The 16450-nt window shown below is 41.9% G+C and overlaps 2 protein-coding genes across 4 annotated transcripts; one reads left to right on the top strand and one right to left on the bottom strand.

Moving 5' to 3' along the window:
- Positions 1–1626: 1626 nt before the first annotated feature.
- On the bottom strand, positions 1627–11232 carry NSL1 (NSL1 component of MIS12 kinetochore complex). Its single transcript, XM_053973864.1, has 6 exons — positions 10878–11232; positions 10579–10663; positions 8870–9000; positions 6407–6461; positions 3709–3776; positions 1627–3126 (listed from the first exon to the last, which is right to left on the bottom strand). Exons 1-6 carry the CDS (start codon positions 11229–11231, stop codon positions 2848–2850), a joined length of 972 nt encoding a protein of 323 aa, XP_053829839.1. The 5' UTR covers position 11232; the 3' UTR covers positions 1627–2847.
- Positions 11197–16023, top strand: TATDN3 (TatD DNase domain containing 3). 3 transcript variants are annotated; one of them, XM_053973867.1, is made up of 10 exons: positions 11197–11283; positions 11354–11386; positions 11475–11548; positions 11746–11830; positions 12548–12610; positions 13655–13764; positions 14172–14227; positions 14442–14554; positions 15325–15399; positions 15658–16023. In XM_053973867.1, the coding sequence occupies exons 1-10, from the start codon at positions 11230–11232 to the stop codon at positions 15799–15801; spliced, it is 807 nt and encodes a 268-aa protein (XP_053829842.1). In that variant the 5' UTR covers positions 11197–11229; the 3' UTR covers positions 15802–16023. The 3 variants fall into 3 exon arrangements, with proteins under 3 accessions (XP_053829842.1, XP_053829840.1, XP_053829841.1); XM_053973865.1 differs by having other exon boundaries at positions 11201–11283; positions 15319–15399; XM_053973866.1 differs by having other exon boundaries at positions 11202–11283; positions 15322–15399.
- Positions 16024–16450: the final 427 nt, after the last annotated feature.

Here is a 16450-nt window from a genome sequence, read left to right as displayed (position 1 = left end):
AATCAGCTGAGCTTACATTTTATAATGGCAGTTTATGAGTGATTTTTGTCTGCACCAAAGCAGCCTACACACATGCAGACTAGTTTCTGATCACAGCTTAGCACAGCACAGCTCTTCTGGAGAACGGTACGTGTCAGAACTGGGTCTCAGAGCATCCAGGCTTCCAAACAGATGTCAGTGTCCATGTGAAGATTTCTGGAAGAGGAGCTTCCCCTTTACAGTTTGTAATCCCCTTTGTTCAGAAAGTACACACAGCAAAAGCGTGCGTGGATACTGCTCCAATTTGCAAGTTTTTCTTGGCTAGGGATGGCCTAGCCTCATGAGCAAAAAGCACATTGCAGACAGGACACACTAACAAACAGTGAGATGTTCTGTCTAGCCCCCAAAAGCCAAGAAATTCAAACTCAGTTTGCAAATGAACCCAAGCATCCATCACCATTGAGCTGTCTTACAAAATTCAAAGGCTATATAAAGAAAAACTACCAGACATTTCTTGATGCAATCCCAATTCACCCCAAGTTAAAAATAAGAAGCTTGGCTGTTGTGCCATTTCAGTAGAAGCCTGATTAGACATGTCTTGCACAACACTGCCAATTCCTATGAAAAGTTAACTGAAGGACAAAAGGCTACTGGAGTGGGGAAAAATGAAGCGTTTTATATATTTCTGCCAATGGGAAGAACAGCTAGTTGCAGGCATCACTGGCTGTAGAATTTTTTAATAACCACTGGAAAAACTACTGAACATTCATGTTGAGTTTAGCTCATCATAGAACTTGCACGTTAAAGGGAGGTTCTTTCCAGTGCTGCCAAAAGTAGCCATCAGATTTTTAAATTCCTACTTTATACGCTGCACTTGGAATCCTGATTGCTTTATCTTTTTCTTTACACAGTCCACTTGGCCAATATTTCCATGTGCATTTCTCTTCTTCCACCCAGTTGCAGTTGCAGCACAGGCTATGGAACAAAAGACCAACTGCTCTAACTCAGGGCATCCATTCCCACTTGAAATCCTGTGCAGGCCCTTAGTCTCTAAACAGGAACATCCACTGTAGCGTGAACCTATGAATTTATTTATTAAGTCTTAAAACCACAGTGCTTTCCCTTTTTCTTTCTTTAGGGCATTTGTCCTATCCCAGCTATTTCTGACAGAATTTCTTCAGAGATACCTATTCCTAGCTATTTTCTGTACTTGCCTGTCATTTGCAGAGAAGAGCAGACAATCTTCCTACTATTAGCAGAGGAAATGGCCAATACTGTAACAGTTGCCATGCAAAATCTAGCAGTGCTCACCTTAGCCTAGCAACACCCAGGATCTGTATGAAGAAAGCCGCAGCAGGGATTTTCAATGCCGCACACAGCACGGGCACTCAAAATAGCAAGTGGCTGTGTGAGAAGCCGTCTGAGCCACACGTTCCACAGCCCTGCAGCTCCAGTCCCTCTCACATCCTGTCCTCTCACATGAGAAGCTTTGCAGCCCCGAGATTAATAACACTTGTGAGTTCAAAGGCAGTAAATGGAACTACTTCAGTTACTCAAGCCAGAATTTAACACAGATGTCCTCTGAAGTACGCTCACTGCTCAGCCACCATCTATTCCAGAATTAGAACTGACAATATTATCTGGAGCTTTGATCTTCCTTAATTGATTTAATTTACTTCATATAAAAACACACATTTGTATATACAAGGTCAGGAAAAATATTTACATATGATTACATATACAAAGTTTCAGTACAGATGCTCAGTTTTACAAAATAAAGGATGCTAAAATCTGTTTTCTTGAGATTTCTCAGTCTCTTGGACATTAGGTTGGACCTGTTTTCTTAGCACCAAACATGAAATTAATAAAGCTTCTAAAACCCTCCTCCACTTACTGTGTAACAAATATGTTACATATTAGACAGAAGTATTTACTGCAGGCACATGCAACCGTAACCTAGAAAAGGTTATAAATTGTTAAGGCACAGTGCTCAATTTAGTACTAATTTGTGATCTTCTAGGTACTAATGAGTAAAGAAAACAAAAGTAAGCTAGCTCAAGTGAATAGCATTTACTGGTAGCGTCTACTGATCCTTAAAGTTTAGTCAAACAACACAAATGCAAACATAACCCAAGTCAAGATCCTTTCTTGGGTAGAAATATTGATCAGGCTGCATAATTAGATTACATTAAATGATATATCAGACCCTAAGATGTTGATGGTTGAATTCCTGTTCAGAAGAGCACACTACAAGTAAATACATACAATTATTAAAAATCCAAGTTTCAACAAACACGACTATAAATAAGCCTAGATTACCTACTTTAGGAAAGGTAGAATGGCAAGGACTAATGTCACACGTGTGCATGGACTTCCTTAAAACTCCAACATCACATCAAATTTGGTGATTTCAATATGCTGCAGTGTTAATTAATTCATTAACATAAAATCCACATACCTCAATAATTAATGAAGATGCATTAGGAGAACTAGACATTCTCCAATCTCTTTAGAGACATACTGAATGTAAATGAGCAGTTAGTGGTTTCCTAAAAGACTGCTCACATACATAAAGCATGCACACAAACTCTGAGAAGCACAAGGACTCAAGCTAAAAACTGCAATATAAGAGCAAAAAATGAGTTAAATGGCAAATACGCTTGCTGGATATTGGATGCTACTGGTATGTGTAGGCTTTCATATATCATCAGCATGACAGCAAAAGTAGAAATATTTAAGAGGCCAAAGACTAATTAAAGAAGCTCCCATGTATAGCACTGTGGTGAGATGAGTTCTAAGAAAAAAGATGGAACACATGGGAACAAAAGTACAACTGAGATTCCAATGTGAAAACACAAAACAAGAAATTCATGCACTGAGAGTGATCTTCCTCCGCCGCAGTGGGTAGCGCCTTCTCTTGGAGGAATCTGCAGCTTTTCTTCTTTTCAGCAGAACATAAGGATTTTTACTGGAAACAGTTCCTGTTGGTGTAACTTCTCCTGGTGGTACTAAATTTTGGACATTGTTTTCCTCCTTCGCCTTGCAACCAGAAAAGACTTCTTGTCGCAGCTTGCAGAGTTCCAAGGTTGGTTGCAAAGTCAATGCTTGCGAAAAACCTTCTGCTTTTTCTGTGAGTGCTGGAATAGACTGCAAAAACAAACCCAAGTATCTCAGGTTACATGGGAAAAGCAATGGTTATAAGGCATGCAATATGCTAAATGAGATTCTGACAGGCACAAAAGCTTCATTGTCTGCAGAGATGATGCTCAGGATGGCAGGTGAGGGTTGTGAACGCAGAGCTACCACCCCAATAGTGAGGTGTCTGCACTCAGAAACCACGCAAAGAGTGTGCCAAGTTGAAGTGTTCCCTCATGACATCTCTAAGCTCAGGCAGTATCACAGGAACACCACAGCTGATGCCTAAGCAGGTACTGAGGTAACAAAATGTCAAACTCCAGATGAAGTCATACAAGTCTTCAAAAGATGTTCTGGTTTTCAGATGCTGCATGTTCCAAAATCTCAGTAGAAGTATTCCCTGTGTAATCTCCCTTACTATCTCATGAGGGGGAATGCTTTACCAACACAATGCTTTACCTGCTTCCGAAGTACTCACACAGGCTTTTATTCTGCCAAACTATTAGGAAGATGAGTTAGAACTCCTGTTTTGTGACATATTACCTGATCAAGAAGATAAAAACATATTTCTCTTGGAGCACACGGAGGTCTCACCTGCATTGCTTTGCTGATCTGTTTGGATGCTGCTTCTGTCGCCTGCTTCAGATCTGCGATGTAAGCATCTACAGACAAACAGCCCAAATCAACTTCTGAAACATAACTCTTTCCCCCATTATTCACTATCAGAAAACTGACAGCAAACCAGTAAAGTCCCTCTATAAAACCTAAACCTGCAGCACATCCACTTCACTGTGACACTGAGGATGACAGCTGGCATGGTTTATCTTACTAGTATTATTCTTTATCACTCAAATTGCAGTAGAGGCTAGCAGTCTCAACTACAGAAAGCCCCAAAGTTCTTACCTAGAAAACACAAAGCCAGTATTTGAAATAAGAGAACAGTTGTAAAGAAATAATTAAACAGAAAGATTTGTTTTCAAAACTTTTAAGCTTATATTTCATTTGATAAAACCCACACAGAACTGTAGAGAACATGAGATTTAGAAAACCCATTTTAAGGAGGGCAAATAAATCATCCTATGTCTCCGACAAGTTGGCTTTTACAATAAAGGCTATTTTTTTTTCTTCCGGCTTAACTTACCAAGCATTAACACTAAAAAGAACCAAGCATAAATAAGATGAACTGCATTAATTCTGCTGTGCTAATAAGGAAAGAAAAAAAACCCCAGCTTTCAGGAACACTGAAGGAGGTAGCAGGTGCTGAACACCAGGGGGACTACAGCATATATTCAACTGTAATACCAATATGATAAGATCACCAATACTTTAATTCTGTATTTAAATGTTAAACTCTAGCCTATTATGAAACTGTTTTGCATGTTCTCCATCCACAAAACTTAAAATGAGCAGACTAGTATGCTTCTGGGAAGTAAGGAGCCTCACCTCCACTACTATTAGTTTTCTGTAGGGTTTCACCAGTGCCTGCAGTAGGACACAGTGTCAGGTGATACACACACCCCTGAACCCTGTCAGCATTCTGTTTTGAAGTCATCTTAGTGCTGCTGAAGGTATTTTGAAGTCAGCACTGTAGCTCAGGGTTACAGTGATTCCCCGCTGAAACGTGGTAACCACCAAGGGATGGTGCTTGTTGAACAGTCCATGTGTCCAATGTGCTGGTCAGAGCTGGTTTAGGAGCACATGATCCCTACATGAACATGGACACTAAAATGCACCATCATTCAGTTTGGAAGAATAAGCAGTGTCCAGAAGCAACCTCTCTAAACTCCTCTCAGAGCCCTATGGAAGGGCATTCTCTAAAAGAAGGATATATCTACAATGAAGCATTCTTACAATAAAATATTGGGATGATGAGACTGGTGACCTTATGAAATGGTAAGGATGAAGTAAAAGAAGAAATAATAATTTGGATTATTGCACAGAAAGACTGACACACAGTTAAATGAAATTTGCCTGCAAGAGTTTGGCTTGACAAAGATGGCATTATATTCCTCAGTGTTCAAGGCTTTCCAAAACATAGGGAAATGAAACAAGGAAATGAAAGGTATTGAGTAATCTAAACATTTTTGGTTTCTAGCCACTGTACTTGCTAAACTGGGATACATAAACTTCCCAAAGACTACATAATACCAAAATTCTCCATAAACTCCACAGTATCTTTGCTATAACTTTGCTGTTACCAAACCCAAAACCACAATATCATAGCGTAAGCTGCTACTAACTTGCAAATAGTTGACTGACATCAGAAAAGCCTGGATTCGGACACTAGAAACCAAAAGGAACTCAGATATAAAGTGACCACTGTACTGCTCCTACAGGCTGCTTTGCTGCACAGGCTGGCACTGCTGGAAGTCATGTCTCCCATCTACAAAGAGGAAATTATGTTTAGAATGAAGTCAGATCAGCAGGGTGAGAACTGGAAGATTCAGCTCAGCTCCTCAAACTCTGAGCACCACTGCTTGTTACATCATGCGCAGTAATTCATAGCGAGGGTTCTCACTTTTCAAATTAGAAATGCACTGCTGAATTCTGTCATTTTTCAATACTTAACAACAGGCAACACAAAACTTCTCATTTATTAAGGCCAGCCTCAAAGGAGGACATCCCAACCATCCACTTCAAAATCCACCACCTTGTTCCAAGGAGTCTGTACAAGGCATCTTTCCAAAGCATGCAGCAAACTTACAGCATTGTTTGCAGCTCTGTTCCTTCATCAACCCTCACAAGTCACACAGGCAGGATGAAATCTGTGTCCTACTTGGCAAGTTAGGAGAGTCAACACTGCCACCACTGAGTCCTACACAACAGCTTTCAGTTCCCTAAAGGAACTGACTGATTAGCAAGAGAGGTTGAAGCATTTCTAGTACTCGTGCAAAAGGAACACAACAATAGACTAAGTTTAATGTCAGTGATCCATCCAGCTCCCCACCTGGCCTCCACCAGTGGTGAAGGAAAGAAGAAAGGAAGCCTTCTGGGTGTAGCTGTGTGACAATTTCTCCCCAACACACACACACAGAGGCCTTTGCCAGCTTTTTGCCTTCAAGTACAGTGCCTAACTGCAGGCACCACTCAGAACAAGAGAAATGGACACAGTAAAACTCAGGCAGCAATACATTCACTTATGACAAACTTCTAGTTTTTTAGTTAATTTATAAACAGCCAATTTTAAACAAGCTTAAAGAAAGAATACTTTTTTTTTTTTAAACATTTACAGTTAGCCAGTAAATGAGGCAGTGTTTCCTTAGTACAGCTGCTTTCCCCACAAAATCTTTACCTTGAGAAGGCTCAGGTCTTATGTCTGCTGGTTTTACCACAGGCTGGTAGAGCTTCTGCATATTCAAAAAAAAAAAAAAAGTGAAATACCCCCTTGGTTTAATAGGTATCTAATATACATATAGCAGTCAGAACAATGGAGACTGTGGTGGAATTATTTAGATCAAGAATGTATTAGAGGTACAGATTATAGATACTTAGTTACTGAAGACAGCATTCTGGTTAACACAGTTACACTCACTGTAAACACATCTCCAGAATCTGCTTTAGTTTGCTGAATTCTAATTATTAAAGCATGAGAACTGACATCCAGGCATTTTGGAAGAAGCATTTCCACCTGCTGCACAGCTGAGGAAAAAGAGCTGCTCTAGTTTCTCAGGAGCCATTCACAGAACCAGCATGCTTTCACAGAGCCACAAACTCCAACAAAGGGTACGTACATTAAGACAAAAAGCTAAGAAAAAGGAAAGTACTTAAAGAACTACACTCTAGCCCTGCAATTACTTATGTAGAACTAAGAACACTCTGCCTCACAAACTGCGAGTCTTGTGACCTTACATCAGTTACTTGAGACATGAAGTAAACTAGTAATAACTGAATACAACCCATACTTAGTTACATTAAAGGTGGAATTAGAAGCAGCTAACACAGAAGAAGGAAACAAAACAAGGCCAAGGGAACAGAAATTAGATCATCTGCAAGTCAGTGTTCTCCACTTCAGGAGCTGTCCCTCAACCTTCTTCAAGCAAAACCAAGTAGGGGAAAGCTAATTATTCCTTGCTGCAGTTTTGCCAGAGAATTTTTTTCACAGTTCACACAACTTCTTAGCAAGTTTGCAGTAACAGCTCCAAGCAGGAGAGCAAACATGGCTTGCATTAGCCTCAAATTCTACAGAACTGAATATTGACTGAAAACCCGCAAGATGATCTCTTGCTGTGGCAATTACAAGGAAATCACCACAATAAATGAGTGGTTCTCTCCAGATAAATCACATCTTCCTGGCTGCTCTTTATGCCTCTGAAAGCATCACACAATTAGCTATGGTCATGAAAGAACACAAGAAATCCTCAACCAAAACCAAAGAAACCACTGGTACCTTTACAGAAATAGCTGAGAGATGAAAAAAAAAGGACCATTTACAGAGATAAACTAAGTTTCCATATTTCTTACATATATTTCTACATATTTTTACAGGGATAAACTAAACTTTTGCGGACAATTTCAATTAAAATAATCATCTAGTTGTGGTGGTGTGAACTTTGAAGAGATCAGCAAGAGAAAAAAAGTAGCATGAGATGCATTCCAAATAACTAATCTACTGTGGCACTCAGGTAGCAGAAAGATTAAAAGTCTTGTTAAATCTTGGTGTTGTGCAATAGCATATTTCATTTAAGTTGATTCTGTTTGTTTGTCTTACATACTTAATATACTGACAGAACAGAGAGATCACAAAAGGCAATATATGCCAGAAAATATCTCAGGTATAAGACAAAAGTGTACCCGCGCACTTTTCCTTAGTAAATCATCTCTGCCTGGCTAACCCAGAGAGTTAACATTTGTCAATTTTAGTCCTCAGAAATGTAATGCAGGCTCCTACACAACTTTCTAAAAAAATCCCTGTCTGTTTTAGTATAGAATAACTGAAGTTGGAAAGGACCTCTAAACACCCTCCTGAAAACTGGGCAAACTAGGGCAGGTTGCTCAGAACCTCATCCAGTCAACTTTTGAGTATCTCCATGAATCTCTCCAAGGATGAAGACTGCACAATTTCACTGGACAGCTTGTGCCAGTGTTTGACTCTGCCTCATCCTCTTGTTTTTTGCCAAAGGAATCCGAATTAATCAGGAGGTAAGCAAAAGAGAGGCCTAACATAACTTCAGGGAAGCAATCTAGCAGCTGAGGACACAACTGGGTTGTTGAATGCCAGTAATTACTTTACACTGTGTGTCAAAAATTCCACAGAATTTACTGTGCTGGTTCATTAATCCACACTGCCTTTTTTTCCCCATGCTTTCCTGAAAGTAATTACTACATGTAGTTACAAGCTCCAAAAAAGTGCTTAGGAAGCCACTGATTTTTCTAAATCATACACTGCACATGACACCATCTATCTGTATGTAGTGCAACGTTTAGTACCTCAACCAGCCCTTGGGCAAGGACTTCAGGAACTCAGAAGATAAAGAGGTGCCTACTGGTTTGTAAACCTTGAGTCACCAAGCTGAAGCAATCTGCTCCAATTTCTTTGTGCCACAGACCCAATTCAGACACAGTCACAATGCTTTGTAGCAACCCTTAGTAAACTTACTAAGTTTAACCCTTAGTTACTGCAAAACCAGTTAATGAAGAAAAGCAATTTCATTTTATGATAAAGAATCAAAAGCAACCATGGGAAGGAGCTTAAAGGTCAACACTGGATGATTGATTTCTTAATGCAAAAGTTTTCTGGAAGTCTTAGGTTACTCACCAACACCTCTTGCTCTGCTTTCATGGCTTGGATAGCATGCACCAGGATCTTTTTAGGCCACTGTTTACGCCTAATTGCTGTCTCTACTATTAATTCATCAAATTGATCCTCCAGAATTTTAATATTTGAATCTGAAAGTGACAAACACACATAGTTACTGTGGAATTTTCAGACCTTTTTTTTTGAGACAAACTTATCAAGAAAAAGAAGCTTTAGATCTCAAATAAAAAAAAAAATCATGCACGATTATCAAAATAAGAGATAAAGGAGATGTCTTGAATCTCCTTGCTAAGAGAGTATAGAAACTGGAGCATAACTAGATGTTGGCCAGTTATTTTGAAGTAAATGATCTCAGGTGGGGAAAGACAGAGAACCATCCAGGGCAAGCATTAAACAAACTCCAACTGTACAAACAGTAATTGGAAGACTAACTGTGTGATTTTCTATCACACAGTGCACAAATAAGCAGTTTAACATTAAAATTCACTGTTCCCACTAATGTGTTGCGTGTAACTTGCAAGCCATCTAGTTTTGAATCTAGTGGTAAAGAATGGATTTTGAGCACCCTCTCTGGGTCACTCTGTGCAGAATCAAGTGATTGCAAAACTCAAGTCAATGTTTTAGGAGTCTGTGAGTTTGTTTTGGTTGTTTGTTTTAAGATCACCATGAAACCATTTAAATACAGGCAGAAAAGATTTAAGCCACTGGTCAATATAAACATGGAAGGCACAAACTGCCAGATTTCTTGGTGACTCAAACTGGATCAGAGATAGGTACATAAGTAAACCTATATCAAATTAAAAAGCACAATATACTCCTTATACCTGCTTTATGCCAGCTGTGGGCAGATGACAGTGTCTCAGTTTTGCATTTTGCATTGTGAGATCAGTGCATTTTTGACCTTGTAGTCAAACTAGCTGGAGTTTTATCATTCTAGAACTACAACTGCAGACGCTTCACAGAATCAGGTAATAGTCTGGGTTGGAAGGGCCTTTAAAACTGATCTAGTCCAAACTCCCTGCAATGAGCAGGTACATCTTCAACTAGATCACACTGCTCAGTGCCCACATTTGCTCAGAACATCCCAACCAAAAAACAGTTCAATGTTTCTGGTTCAACAGCTCCGTAGTTAGCTCAATGTATCTGTATTTTCAGCTCTGTGTAACTGCAAAAAGCATTAAACTGCAGGCAAAGAGCACCTAAAGCCAACACAGGTGAGTGAATGAACCACACTGAAGTTTTCTTTGGACACCAGACTACCAAGAATCTCCACTACTATTATTCAAGACAGTAATTTTAAATACATTGTTTACATTACATATATTTATATAGCAATAATTTTCAACACTTAATCTGTATATTAAATAGCTGCAACAGACAGTCTCCTAGTGTCCTTTGATAGATCTTGGTCACTGCCTCCAACACTCAGGCTGGAAGGGCCCTCCAGAGCCTGCTGCTCACAGCAGGGTCAACGCCCATTTCAAAACAGGTTGCTCAGAGCACTTTTGTCCAGGTGGTTTTTGAAAGCCTTCAGTGCTGGAGACAAGCTCTGGGCAGCCTTTTCCAATGCTCTGTTATCCTAAGGATGAGTTTTTACTTCCTTATATCAAGTCAGAACCTCCCTTTTCAATAGAACCCCTCTTACCTCTGGACCAAACCAAACCAAAACAAACCCAGCCAGCAGGAAGCAAATGGAAACCGACACCTACCGCTCTGCAGCCCGGAGTCATCCGAGGCCTCCTCCCAGGGCTGCCCGTTAATGGTGACGTTCTCCCGCACCGCTGTTTCAAAGTTCTGCTAGGCACGAACAGACTGAGAATCCATCGGTCCATCCATAAATCCCTCCATCCATCCATCCATGCATCCCCCAGGAAGAGCCCGTCCCGCCTCACCGCTCTGCCCGAGAGCCACCCCGGGGCAAGCCGCCCCCTCACCCCGGGGGCCGAGCGCTGCCAGCGGGGCCCGCCGAGCCCTGTGCCGGCACAGGACATTCCCGCTCCCCGCTCACCCAGAGTGCGTCTGCCTCGGCGGCGGCCTCGCCGGGCTGTCCTTGCGCCAGGGCCCGCACGAAGGGGGCGCACAGCTCCAGCACCGCGCCCAGCCCGCGCCGCGAGCAGCAGCGCACCCGCGGGTCCCGCCGCGCCGCGCCCGCCGGCCCCGGCCCCGGCTCCGGCTCCGGCCCCGGCCCCGGCCCCGGCCCCGGCCCCGGCTCCGGCCCCGGCTCCGGCCCCGGCCCCGGCCCCGGCCCCGGCCCCAACTCCGGCCCCGGCGGCGCCGCCATTTCCCGCCCGGGACGCGGGGAAAATGCCGGCCCGGAAGCGGAACCCGCGGCCGACCGGTGCCTTCCCGCCGGGCGAGGCATGGCGGGGCCGGTGGACTGTCACTGCCACCTGGCCGCGCCCTGTTTCCAGCCGGTGAGGCGCGGCGGGCGGGGGGGAGTCCCGGGCGCGGCCTCGGCGCTGAGACGGTGCGTGTCTCTTGCAGGACGTGGCGGCCGTGGTGCGGGCGGCGGAGCAGGTGAGGCGGGGCGGCCTGAGGGGACCCCCTGCCCGCGGCCCCGCCGCCCCGCCGGTCTCAGCGGGCCGGGGGTCTCTGTGTGCCGCAGGCGGCCGTGTCGGCGCTGGTGGTGGTGTCGGAGCAGGCGGGCGAGTTCCGGAGCGTCGTGGAGCTGTCTGAGAGGTGCGAGGCCGGCGGGGATCCCGGCGCCCACCCGTATCCCGGGCGTGGGTCTGCGCCTTGGGGATTGACGGGGAATGCGCTGCCCTCCTCAGTCAGGCCGGCCCTTCTTGTCTTCAAACCTGCGCTCTCTGTGGGCCCTTGGCGTTAAACTTAGGTTCTCTGTGGTCTTTCACACTCGCTATCTATTCCGTGCCTAGATTCCCAGGGTTTGTCTTGCCATGCCTGGGAGTTCACCCCGTTCAAGAGATTTTTCCAGAGGAGCAGCGCAGTGTTACTTTGAAGGTAAAACGCGGCCTCTACGATACTGCTGGGACTTTTCAGATTAGACGACAGGATGCTCCAGTCTGCCTGATTTACCTTCAGGTCTGCCCAGTGGTTTCTCTGCGCTCTGTAATGCAGGAGACCCAGTGGACCAAATCCCAGGCTCTCTCAGCATATCCATTTGTCCCTGTTAGTCCTTAAAGCAGAGTTGTTCTCTGGAGTCATCTGGCTATATTACTACAGTGAAATGGTTTTTAAAATCCCAAGTGTGCTTTGCTTACGGCAAACAACATGTACAGATGTTCCTTTGTTAACATGGGAACTGCAAGGCAACTGTTTGTGGCCTTATCCTAAAAATCTCAGGGAGCTGTCTGCATCTGTTTAATGTTACCAAGCTATTTATGGGCCTTGTTTTAATTACCTTTGCTGCTACTGTGAAAAGTTAGCTTAGGAGTATTTGGAATAAGTTTATATATATATATATATATATATGTATATATGTATATATATAGAGAGAGAAATAGATATAGAATGTAGTACATAACAAAATGGTTATTAAGTAAAGAAGATAAATCCTTCAGACTTCTAAAATCTGACTGCACTGAGCTCATGGTAATGGCAAGTTCTAAAGTATAGAATTTCAGAACAGTGAAGGAAACGCCAATTTAATCATGATGCTTGGTTCATAACCCTTTCCTCTTGTAAGGGCAATGAGAGTTGCATCTTTTATTCTTGCAGGATCTGGATGCTGCGCTGCCTCTTATAGAACTTTACAAAGACAAATTGGTGGGGATTGGAGAAGTGAGTGGAATTCTATAACATGTTTAAATCTCTCCAGCAGCAGCTGTCACTGGAATTACAAAAACTGAGTCCATGCTTGTTTTTCTGTATGTGATAAGAATTGCTATCAGCCTGAACAAGCACTAAATCTGATTGGTAGTTCTCTTAATGTGCTTTCCTTTATAGATTTGCTTGATTCCTTCTTTTCCTTCGTTATAGGTATTAGAAAATAGATGGAATTTATGCTGCTGGAGTTGTTGGAAGATTACATACTTATGCTCTCTCATGCTGTACCCAAAGGCAGATCCTTCCTGCCTTCTTCTCTGACAAAGTTAGGCTAAGCTGTGATTTCAATACACCACAGTGACTTGTAGGGTTCTTTTTTTTAATCCTTCATTTATCTGTATCCATCTGTTGTCTCCTGTCTTACATTGGTTTATAAATTAATTGAGGCTTTAGGATGGAGTCTGCCTCTATTTGTGTGTCAGTACCTAAGGGACTTATGTCTGGTTCTGCACTGACTACAGAAAAAGCATGTTTTGGCAGAGCTTTGTAGCTAAATTTGCCATGTTGTACTGTATATGAAGAAATTCTCTTCATCTAACTGTGAATGGGACTGTTTTGACAAACTTTAAATTTTGCCTGAATATGTTTAGATCAAAAAAGTATAAAATTATTGGGTAATTTTTGCTAGAGATTGGACTAAAGCTATAGGTTCGGGTCAGAAATTTTACTCATACTGGACATCCATATTTGAGACTTAATCTGACATAATAGTCAATAGAATATAAACCCCCAGAAAACCAGTTACAGACTAAAATGTTAAATACTCTTGTTAGTAGCTGTCTGCCTACAAATACTTTCATAGTTGAAAAGCTTATGGTTGAGAATGCATTCCTTTTTTTGAGTTAAGCTGCAGCTGAGCTCATTTTAATTGCAGTCTCCTAGTATACATATTTTGAAATGCTTTGCAGTTTTGAAGCATGTTATGCCTTTGTATGTATAATTATGGTTTTGTTAAGTGTTAGGTCTGTAAAACTTTTCCCTTCTCTTCTTGTACTGTAGGTTGGATTGGATTTCACTCCCAGGTTTGCCAGCACCGATGAACAGAAGGAAGGACAAAGACAGGTTTTGATCAAGCAGATTGAGCTGGCAAGAAGACTGGATTTGCCACTGTAGGTTTTGTTCATACCAGAAGGAGAATTTGCCAGGCCTCAGTAACATGTCGAAATACTTCCCAGGATTTATGGTTATTAAGTGCCCACAGAACTTTTCTTAGATGGATTAAACTGGCCTAAGTGTCCTGTCAGTCTCCAGTTTGAGATTTAATTTTAGAATTTTCCTTATGTTGGCACTTCTGTACAGACATCTTATGTGCCCTGTCCATGCTATGTTGTTCTTATATCTTCACTGTAGCTGAAAGGATTAATATATACATCCCTGGGTTTTTTTCTTGATAAAAGTTGTAATACAGATTAATTATTTTCATCCCAAGACGCTGTTAGTTTGTTTGTATTTGCAAAAAAAAAAAAAAAGGTATTTGGCTAAATTTCCTAATGCTGGGCCTTTCCTTGCTGTGCAGAAATGTTCATTCCCGCTCAGCTGGAAGACCAACCATTAATCTCTTGAAGGAGCAAGGTATGCTTTTAATGCATTTCTTCTGTCATAGCTTTTGCCAACAGGATTTCTCCAGTTGTGCCATGTCCTCACATCAGTTTGTGTGTGTTTAACTCAGGAGCAATAGTGCAGAGTTTCTGTGTTAATTCTGTATGGGACCAAGGTCCCATTGGAAGCTGACATGGCAGCCCTGCTGTAACCCTGCTGATGATGTGGTTTGCTTTGTTTCTCCAAGGTGCTACCAAAGTGTTGCTCCATGCCTTTGATGGGAAGCCATCTGTAGCCATGGAAGGGGTGAGAGCTGGATACTACTTCTCCGTTCCTCCTTCCATTATAAGGAGTGGACAGGTAACGTTTTGTCCTGGTTCTGGCTAGGATCTGCTCCTTCTCCATTTTTACTTTGGCCGAATTTCTGCCTGGGGCTTTTGCCTTAGCTGGACTTCAGAGGGGGAATTCTGGCTGAAACAGCTCAGCTATTCCTGAGAAACAAGGGGTTTTTTCTCATTTTATTGTGGTTTCCAGTGAACTCTTCTTCAGAAGGTTCTGTGACTGTATTGTTTTACAGTAGGAACATGACATGTAGAGAAGGAGTAGTTTTTGTAATAGGACTGCTTTTGTGATAAGCTTAGGAAGTGTAAGAGAGGAAAAAGTTTGATTTAATTGGAGGCAGCATGAGGGGTGGATTTAAATGGAGATGATGTTAAGTACTTAAGAAGGAAAGCAAACTGGGGTTGAGAGGTAAAGCAGAGAGGAGGAAAACATACACAAATCTTATATGTACAGAAAACAGCAAGTTAGAATTGCACTGGCAACTATATAACTGCAATATACCTGCATGATTTAATAAATAACAATGAATTCAGTTTTGAGATAATAGTACTTTGGATATTTAGACAACAGGAGAACTCTAATTTGAAGGGACTTCTTGAACAGCTCCCTGTGTTCTTGCTTCCATTCAGAAATCATTGATAAAATGTAAACAGTGGCACCAAAGTCTTTTGATGTTGCCTTTAAATGTAGGGAATAGCCTCCCTTCATATATCCTCCCTGTGGGCTTTTTCTCTCAGTTTTAAGTGCATAAAACATTTAATGGCTGTCTTACTTTCTTCAAGAAGCAGAAGCTTGTGAAACAGCTGCCACTGGAAAATATGTGCTTGGAAACTGATTCTCCTGCTCTGGGGCCTGAAAAACAGGTAAATGATGGGAGGGAGGGACTTCTGTGTATTTGTATCCAAACCCACACCTTGAGGAGGTCAGCTACTGGCACAGGACAATGAAGTTGTCTTAAGCGTGGTTACAAGAGAGGAAAGAGGTTACCATGGGAACTTAATCCAAGAGGAATGGATACATCCACACATGCCACAATGTGACTGAAGTTCTGTCAGAAAGTACTGAATCTGAAACACTTATGATCTCCAGGCGTCTGTAATTTGGTTGGCTTTGTTTTTCAGGTGAGAAATGAACCCAAAAATATTTACATTGCTGCTGAATACATTGCCAAAATTAAAGGAATTCCAGTTGAAGAAGTTATAGAAGTGACTACACAGAACGCACTAAAAGTATTCCCTAAACTTCAGCACTTTATTCGGATATAGATTCAGAAACTGAAATATATCATGTTGCAGAAAGTATTACTTGTGGTGTAATTAATAAAACCAACATACATCTTGTGTTAAGGTGGCGTTTTGCAGTTGGAAGTTCAAGAAGCAAGGAGTGTTATATAGCTGGATAGGATGAAAATAGGGAATTTCTCAAAAAGCTTTGGTGTGCACCATAATAATCTCTTGAATGTGATAAAGACACATTGTTCCTTTGCATCTCTCATGTCTCTGAACAAATAATTTGTAAAGAATAGCACCATAAAATTGTCAGTTTAGTTTCCCGGACTGCTTGCCACCTGCTCCTGTATAGTGCTTGATGTCCCCTTCTCTCCTTGTTTCTGATGACTGAAAGTCACAAACTGTGGACCCAGTCATGATAAGAAAGCTCCTGTTACAACTGGCAGACTACACATCCCTTTCTGAGCCATTGAGAGGACCCAGCTGGATGCACATTTCTCTGTATTTTGTACTGACTGGACTCTGAGAGAGGCAGAAACAACATCTTTTCAAAAAACTGTAGGAAGGAAAGAATTATACCCCTTCTACTCCTCTCCTTTTCCCGTATATAAAGTAGTAGTTGCTAAGATCTTGGCTAGTTCAGGATGGATTTTCTTGTACTTTTAAAATACTTTATTTTTTGAAT

The sequence above is a fragment of the Vidua macroura genome, chromosome 3 (genome assembly GCF_024509145.1).
Source record: "Vidua macroura isolate BioBank_ID:100142 chromosome 3, ASM2450914v1, whole genome shotgun sequence".
Lineage (NCBI taxonomy): Eukaryota > Metazoa > Chordata > Aves > Passeriformes > Viduidae > Vidua > Vidua macroura.
The sequence above is the reverse complement of the archived record's forward strand: the minus strand, read 5'-3'. Positions and strand labels throughout refer to the sequence as shown.